The sequence below is a fragment of the Nycticebus coucang genome, chromosome 4 (genome assembly GCF_027406575.1).
Source record: "Nycticebus coucang isolate mNycCou1 chromosome 4, mNycCou1.pri, whole genome shotgun sequence".
Lineage (NCBI taxonomy): Eukaryota > Metazoa > Chordata > Mammalia > Primates > Lorisidae > Nycticebus > Nycticebus coucang.
Window position 1 is genome coordinate 37,016,177 of NC_069783.1, and position 9,071 is coordinate 37,025,247.

Sequence of the window (9,071 nt, forward strand, 5' to 3'; positions counted from 1 at the left end):
CCTGCCAATTACACACATAACTTTATACCAACCATATAATTCAGCCAGTTGTCAAAATTCCAAAAGCACAGTCTAAATAAACTCCCAATATGCTTACTAGTGATCACTCAGACCACCAAATATGAGGCAGACCTGTATTCCCAAATTGCAATACCAATGACTGTTGAAAAGCCTAAGAAAATGTACAAGGCTAGATACCTATGCCATCAGCACTGACTTTTTTGCACGAAGACTAAATCCCTGGTAAAAGCTTGACCAGAAAAATCTCCGAACTGTTACTGCCCTACTATATTTAATGTCTGAATAGAGAACCTACTTAGCTATTAACATTCTAAGTTCTACCAGTTGCTACAAAAACAACTTAGCTACATAAAAGTGTTGTTAAATATATGTGAGATTTACAAAACCCTTTCAGTCCCATTAACATTTGATTGACATCTTTGATTACTTTGCACCAGCCTGGCAAAATATAAGAATGTTGGTAGTTGGGAACTGCAAAACCTAGCTTGAAAATTAATAGGTCTTTGCTCACAATAAGGCAATCCACTTGAACAGAGGGAAGTACCTAGGATGAAAAATTTTGCAAAGCTGGTTTACATGAAAATGTTTTATCCCAAATTCAGACAATTCCTGAAACATGCATTTGTTTTGGTATAAAATTGGATACCTGGTGTTGAAAGCAAATAAACAAAAGAACATTTCAGTAGAACTTCTAATTTGACACCATCCCACCCAATAGCCCGAAAACTTCCAACTAGTTACTATACTTAAAAAAAAAAGTCCAAAATCAGTTTCTCCCCATTTCTTATACCACATGTAATAAACTGCTAGTTCATGTCATGCTCGTTCACAGCCAAATCAGTGGTCCCTCTAACTTGACCATTGATCATTTAGTCTGACAATATCTTTTAATACCAACTTCAAATAGACTGGTGAATTTAGGAATTTGTTGTGACACACTCATGCTATTACAAGGATTCAGTATCACCTTACCCAAAGTTCTAAAAGTAAAATAGAATTTCCAAAGTCCCCTAAGATCCTGGTGAAGTGTTATATATAGAAGAGTTAATGATATTCCAGACAACCAACACCATCAAACTTTGAATGTAGGTCTGTAAGAATACGGTTAGGAACAATTATGTTTGACTCCTGAAGTTCACCAATTGAGAAGTGTTAATATTGAACACAAATCAGAAATCTAGTTAGAAACATTTTATTTAAATGTGCCAAATAAAACCCCACATTTTTCAGACCAAAGGATGTTAATACATTCAACAAACTTATATTATCTTACTTCTGTGAATTTACAGAGTAATAATCCAGATCTATTTTGATTAGATGGTTGAAATATCCTTTCTAGATTACAGTTTACAGACATCACAAATCCCTTATAGTAATGTAAACAAAATAACTTTTCCCTAAAGGGTGAACTTGAGAGCTTCAGTCCATTCTTTCAGGACTTGCACTTCTGCGCGGACTTCCTGATGGGGAACGACTAAAAAGAAAAACATTAGGGTTTGGAACCAATTAGTGTCTATTGACTTACTCTTCTCATGTACATGTACCCCATTTCAAAAAATTCAAAGGTGGCCAAAGGTAGTTAAGTTCCTATAGCAAATATACCTTTTATTTTTTTGAGAGTCTCATTATGTTGCCCTCCGTAGTGCCCTTGCGTCATAGCTCACAGCAACCTCCAACTCTTGGGCTCAAGTAATCCTTTTGCCTCAGCCTCCTGAGTTGCTGGGACTATAGGCGCCTGACACAAGCCCAGCTGTTTGTTATCACTGTTGTTTAGCAGGCCCTGACCAGGTTCAAATCCACCAGCCCCAGTGCACATGGCCACGGCCTTAACCACTGAGCCATAGACACCGAGCCACAAATAATACCTTTTATTACCACCTAAAAATGGTAAGAGATTTTATATATTCATCTTTTTATTCCTATTTAAGAGTAGGCTTCCTAACATACCCTCGTTGTCAAACTTGTAAAGTTAAATTAAAAAGTACAATTATTTCAAGTTTTTTGGTCATTAAACAGCATTAGCAACATGATTTAGTTATAAAATTGTAGCTATTTGCAAGATTAATCTTTCTACTTATATGGGACACTCCCCCCCCCTTTTTTTTTGCAGTTTTTGGCAGGGGCTGGGTTTGAGCCTGCCACCCTCTGGCATATGGGGCTGGCGCCCTACTCCTTGAGTCATAGGAGTTGCCTGGGACACTTCCTTTTTACCCATTGTGTGTGTGTGTGTGTGGGGGGGGAGCTATTTTTACAAGAGTCCATAGGACTGAACACATCTAATTACTAATGTGTTATAGCTAATACTTCCAACAAAAATAAAAACTGGGGCCTGTTGCTCAGTGAGCAGGGCGCTGGCCCCATATACCAAGGGTGGTGGGTTTGAACCCAGCCCCGGCCAAACTGCAACAACAAAAAAATAGCCGGGAGTTGTGACAGCCACCTGTAGTCCCAGCTACTCAGGAGACTAAGGCAAGAAAAAAATCGCCTAAGCCCAGGAGTTGTAGGTTATTGTGAGCTGTGACGCCACCACACTCTACCAAGGGTGACAAAGTGAGACTCTGTCTCTAGAAAAAATAAGAAATAAAAACTGATATTCTTGAAACAAGGAAAACAATTTCAGCAACTTTATACCTAGTATTTTAATCTATATACCACCAAATCTCCAAAGAGCTCAAAGACTACAAAGTAAGCAATAAGCAAACAAATTCTGCAGAGGCCACACTTGACAGGTAAGAATGGGCACAAAACATTTAGCTTACCTTCGTTTCGGAGACGGAGACCTGGACTTTGATCGGCTGTCAAAACATGAGAAATTCTATTAAGAAAAAGTACTAACCAATTTCTTTCTTATAGTCGTAATACCAGGAAACCAACCCCCAACCTAACCTTAAAATATCAAGACTGCTATTAAATCAAAGAGCTGTTTGCTAACAAAGTCCTATCTTCCAACAATTGCTTTTAAAAAAATAACTATTACTGTATTTTATCATAATTCATCTAATACATTCTGTGTTAAGCCCATTTATCTCTGGATGCTTCTCCATGCACTTATCAGTCCTAACAAGGGCCTCTAAATATTAACTCCCAAAGTCACAAACTTCCTTCTCACTACAGCTTTACATTCTCTAGGGAGTCAGCCAGGAATAGGCCATATATAAATAAAGTTCTAGTTTAGTTTATTAAAGAAGTACTGTTGCTCCCACTTCAGGCATAGGCTCAGAGTTAACACTTGAAACAACTCAAAACACTTTGAACTCATTGGATATTGGTGCCATGTAACTATAAGATCATTAATCAGAATTTTGCCCTACCTGCTTCTTGGTCGGGAAAGAGACCTGGATCTTGATCTTGACCTTGACCGGGATCTTAATTTAAAAAAAAAAAAAAGTAAAATACAATTATACCAAACAGTCAATAGAATTCCCTCATATACCTTATTAGGTAGGTTAAGAATAGAAGAACTAAAACTGACCAAGATGCAAAGGATCAGTTTAGGGCAGGACAATGAGCACTTTTAATCAAGGTGTTATCAAATAAGGAACCACCATTCCAACTGCTTCATACTCAAACTTAATTCCTTTAAAAAGAAGTAATATTCTCAAATGCTGTGTAATATCAAAGGGAAATATCCTTCCTTTGAGAAGACTGACGTGATTTTAAACAAAGCAAATTAAACTCACTGAAGACTGGAGACCCCTGAGCTGGGGGCAGTGGCACATGCCTGCAGTGCCAGCTTTTTATTCTGGAGGCAAGGAGGAACTACTGCTTGAGCCAAGGAATTTGAGGTTACCATGCCTGTTGATTAGACACTCCACACTTTAGCCTGGGAAATACGGCAAAACCCTACTTAAAAAAAAAAAAAAAAAGATTCCTGAATTGAGATTTCAATTCATCAGATGATAAAAGCTCAATGAAAAAAAGCCACTACTCGGGAAGCGCCTGTGGTTCAAGGAGTAGGGCACTGGCCCCATATACCAGAGGTGGTGGATTCAAACCTGGCCCCAGCCAAAAACTGCAAAAAAAAAAAAAAAGAAAGAAAAGAAAAAAGCCACTACTAGTTAAGGCTTTATTCTTGGATCTTCAAGTCATCACGGTTCAGAGCCATCTATTTGTCAAATCAAATCAGGGTCCCATATACATCACTTTTAAAGACACTGAATTCTGTGATAAACTTATTTACAAACATGGTCCCAGCTTTCTCAAATGGACATGATTCAGAGTTCCTGCATTTAAAGGTCTGGGACCTTTTCTGGCTGATTTAGAGAATAAAAAAAATAAACCACAATTAACTCCCCATGGCATTCTGTTCCATTGCTTCTTCACTGGCAGTATTAACTAACATCTCACTTTAGCTTTTTCATCTTATAACCTTCTAAGACCTTCTACAAGGTAGTAAAACTGGGCTGTTAGGGTGGTGCCCATAGCACAGTGGTTACAGCGCCAACACCAACCACACGCACCAAAGCTGGTGGGTTCAAACCCAGCCCGGGCCAGCTAAACATCAATGACATCTGCAACAACAACAAAAAAAAATAGCTGGGCGTTGTGGTGGGCACTTGTGGTCCCAGCTACTTGGGAGGCTGAGGCAAGAGAAACACTAAAGCTCCAAAAGGGTTTGAGGTTGCCATGAGCTGTGACAGCAAAGCACTCTTATAGAGGGTGATATAGTCAGACTCTGTCCCAAAACAAAACAAAAATTCCCTCATATATACAACTAATACCCTAGACAACTTTCCAGGAAAGTCATGTCATCATTTCAACTGTTTCAGTCTGCTTCTAAAAATCTTTCTGGGAAATCCTGTCAACAATCAGTCTACTACCATTTTCTCACAACTAGCTAGTATCATTCACCTATACGTTGATAATCTGCTACCAGAAAAGGTTGTAGCAGCATGCATACCCAAAGCATATGTTAGAATCCTTTGTTTCTCTGTACCCTTCTATGCTTCCATTGCCTTAAAATCTTTTTTTTTAAACAGAGTCTCAAGCTGTCGCCCTGGGTAGAGTCCTATGGCGTCACAGCTCACAGCAACCTCCAACTCTTGGGCTTAAGTGATTCTCTTGCCTCAGCCTCCCAAGTAGCTGGGACTACAGGCACCCGCCACAGCACCCAGCTTTTCTGTTGTTACAGTTGTCACTGTTGTTTTAGCTGGCCCAAGTAGGGTTCAAACGGACCAGCCTTGGTGTATGTGGCCAGCACTATACCCACTGAGCTACGGGCACTGCAAAGCCTTAAAATCTTTTGAGACAAGGTGCTACTCTCTGTTGTTACCCAGGCTGAAGTACAGTCACACTACCATAGCTCGGTCCACTGTCCAACTCAAGTGATCCCCCTGCTTCAGCCTCCCAAGTAGATGGGACTGCAGACACACCACCTTCCAGTTGGGTCTTCAAATTTTTTGATATAGACAGGATCTTGCTATGTTGCCCAGGCTGGTCTCAAACAATCCTCTTAGCCTTCTAAAGTGCTATTACGGCTTTGAGATACCTCTCTCCTGGTCTAACCTTAAAATGTGTATTTTTTTTGAGACAGAGTCTCACTTGGTCGCCCCCCAGTAGGTAGTGTCCTGGCATCATAGCTCACAGCAAACTCTAACTCCTGGGCTTAAGCAATTCTCTTGCCTCAGCCTCCCAAGTAGCTACAGGCAACTACCACAAAGCCCAGCTATTTTTTAGAGATGGGGGTCTTGCTCTAGCTCAGGCTGGTCTCAAACTTGTGAGCTCAGGAGATCTGTCCACCTTGGCCTCCCAGAGTGCTAGGATTACAGGCGTGAGCCACCACACCCAGCCAGAGTATCTTTTTTTTTTTCTTGGTAGTGCCGTGGCGTCACAGCTTACAGCAACCTTAAACTCTTGGGCTTAATGGCTAAAGTATCTTAATAGCACTTTGTTTCATCTGTATAACTAAGGTAACATTTATTCGTGTTATAAATCATATATAAATTTATCTTTAACACTTTAAATATTCTCTGGAGTAATCCTTTTGAATTATGTCACTGATGTCATTAAGATGGGACATTCCAAATATAAGTAAGGGGGAAAAAAATGTGTTACATACTGGAAATACCTCGATCCTTTTATAGAACCAGACCTAGATCTTCTGAGTGAAGCTGATCTTGATCTACGAAGAGATACAGATCTTGATCGTCGTGGAGAAGCTGATCTTGACCTAAAAAAATTAAATTAAAGAATTTTAAGTCCATCTCCAAATAAGGTTCATTATTGCTAGTTAAGACTTGAATTTATACAAGATCTCTCACCTCCGCCCCCTGCTCCTGCTGCGAGAGCGAGAATATCGCCTTCCTCTGGATCGAGAATGTGATCTAGACCTTGACCTATTTTTCAAGTTAGAAAAAAAAAACAAAATGTTAGACAACAACTCATTTTTAGAGTTTGTATGCCTCTGCTGAAATCAAATCTCAAAACTATTTAAATATGTCTCATTTGGAAACAAACTCTGGGCCTATTGTCGAGTTTTTTTTTTTTTTTTTACTACCTAAAAAAAGATTTGTTAAAAGCTGAATTACATCTTAGAATTACATTATATAAAACACTGTAATGTGTATTTAAAATAAACCTTGCAAGTTTGCAGGTCGACCCTCTTTGGCCCATGGTCTAGTAGATCTAGACGATCTAGAAGTATCTATAGCCGATCGCTGCATCTAGATGTTTTCTTCAATCTAACGACGATCAAACTGACAGCCAAATGAGCCAGGTGAGGCTTGATTGACGCAAGAAGATTTTTCTAGTTGGGAATGTGGTCAATCTGGTGTTCCTCTTTCTAAACCGGAGGGGGGCCCCAATTGTAAGCCAAATTTACTGTTACGGCGATCACCGTCTCAAATTTTCTGCCCTTTAAAGAATAAGGTGAAGCTAGGTGTAGATCGACTCGAGGGGATCTGGCCTCTTATGCTGATCACCTCAAGGTCTAGGAGGATCTTAATTGTCGGATTTGCAAGGCGCCTCAGCATGATATCTTAAGGCTCGTGACATTCTGAATCAAGGCGACTGACTCAAACGAAGAAACCTGAAAGGTTTTGACCAGGTTGATTATTAACATATTAACATTTTTTAATTAAACAAAAATTGTAAAATACACCTGTACAATTAACATTCAAGTTAATAGAAAAACACTAGTTTCTGCCTTGCTAATAAAAGAATTACTTGATTAACTAGAATACCAACCATTCCTTTCTTAATATAAGTACCTGCTTCTCCTTCGCCGGCTGTAGCGATGACAATCATAAGCATAATGTCCCTTTTCACCACACTCATAGCATCTATCATTGGGATCAAAGGGACGTCGGGCAGGTGGTCTATCAAAACGTGATCTCCGAGGCATGCCTGTTGATAGTTCAACCCTCACTCGGGAACCACAAATCACCCTATGAAAGAAAAAAGCAAAACTCCAAAGTTAAAAACACACATGTCTTCTAGATTTAGACCTCTTTCCAACCACTCTTTCCCCTCTTAAACTTTGGCTATCATTACTAACCCTTCTAACTCCATCTCTCCTCCTCTCCTGTCTTAAGTAAAAAAATCCAAGCTCAGCATCTAGTTCACTTTCAGTCCACAGAAACGTCTTTAATAAACATTAAGCTTCACAATAGACATTTTACTTACTTCCCATCCAGTCCTCGTACTGCATCTTCTGCATCTCTAGGATCTTCAAATTCCACAAAGGCAAATCCTGGGGGATTTCTCGCAATCCATACAGTTCTTAAAGGACCATAATAACTGAAAGCCCTTTCTAATTCTCCTTTGCCAGCACCAGTGCCCAGGTTACCAACATACACCTTGGTTTCTGTTTAAAAATGCAAATAGAAGGTATGTTATGCAAAATTTGGCCAAAGTTTGAACTTCTTCCCTTAAAACGGGCCATCCTTGGACTGTGCAATGTATGTTTAACGCCCCCTAGAGAAAGCTTAATTTAAGACCGGTAAGGCCTACTAAGCTCTGAGAGACCAGACTTAAGCAGAAGTTCTTAACGCTCTAACAAAGAGGGGAACCTCCAAAACCCAAGCCAAAGACGCGAGGCAGCAGACTCCCAGGCGTGGGGCTGGCCCCGGCCCGGCCCCGCCCCGAGTCCCGGCAGCCCCGGGCGCGCTGGGAGCGCTCGGGCAGCGGCGTCGGCGGCAGGCGGGCCCCGGCGCGGCCGGCCCGGCAGAGCAGGGCTGCGCCGGCTCTCGTCCTCCGCGGCAACCGCCCCGGGCGCAGGCTCGCCCAAGACTCCAGCTCCCCGCCCCAGAGCATAAACCGCGCTCGAATGAGCTAAAAGAGAAAAGAAATCAGCCGCCAATCGCAAAAGATGTATGCCCCAATTCCCATTTCGCTACTCTATACCTATCGATCGTTTAGCGAGAATGCGCAGCTCGCGGCTTCCAGTTTTGTTCTGTATTAAATTCAACCGTAAATCTACGACTGCGACCCTATCCGTCCGCTAAAGTGGCGGGAAAGCGCTGAGGAAATGCGCCACCACGGTCGTCAATGTGCGCAAAATGGCAGCCGCCGCCGCGCCGCCGCGGGCGGGAGGAGGGGGCGGGCGGCTCCGCTTGAGGGAGGGCAGCGGGAAAGCCGCGCCGCCGGACCTGGTCCCGGCAGGCGGCAGCCGAGACGCCCCGGCACAGACGCGCCCCCGCCACCTCCCGTCTCCCGTCAGTACCCCGCCCCCGCAGCCTCCGGCTTCGCGTGGCGTGCACCAAAGCCGCCATTACGCACGCGGAATAACCGTCTCCCAACTGCCGCGCCACCCCTACGGCCTTGCAATACTCACTACACCCCATTAACGTCCTCACAGGACCCCGGTCTCTTACCTCCTCCATACCGCCCGTAACGCGACATGATAACAGGCCCGCGTGCTCTGCTTCTTAGTTAGCAGCGCCCGCGGCTCAAGTGACACAGAAACTATAGCAGACGTTACCACGCCAACGGTCCCGGCGGCACTGAGACGAAGAACCCGGGTCCGCGCTTATATAGCCGGCTGCCGGGAGTTTTGCGCATGCGTCATCTCGGCGTTCTGCGCGGCACAAAGGAGCTGGGCGGAAACAGTC

The 9,071-nt window shown here is 42.6% G+C and overlaps 1 protein-coding gene across 2 annotated transcripts; it reads right to left on the bottom strand.

Annotated features, from left to right (window-relative positions):
- Window positions 1-1,197: 1,197 nt before the first annotated feature.
- On the bottom strand, window positions 1,198-8,966 carry SRSF7 (serine and arginine rich splicing factor 7). Of its 2 annotated transcripts, none has more exons than XM_053587727.1 (8): window positions 8,835-8,966; window positions 7,645-7,825; window positions 7,230-7,406; window positions 6,282-6,356; window positions 6,089-6,190; window positions 3,333-3,386; window positions 2,781-2,816; window positions 1,198-1,495 (listed from the first exon to the last, which is right to left on the bottom strand). In XM_053587727.1, the coding sequence occupies exons 1-8, from the start codon at window positions 8,860-8,862 to the stop codon at window positions 1,441-1,443; spliced, it is 708 nt and encodes a 235-aa protein (XP_053443702.1). In that variant the 5' UTR covers window positions 8,863-8,966; the 3' UTR covers window positions 1,198-1,440. The 2 variants fall into 2 exon arrangements, with proteins under 2 accessions (XP_053443702.1, XP_053443701.1); XM_053587726.1 differs by having other exon boundaries at window positions 6,080-6,190.
- Window positions 8,967-9,071: the final 105 nt, after the last annotated feature.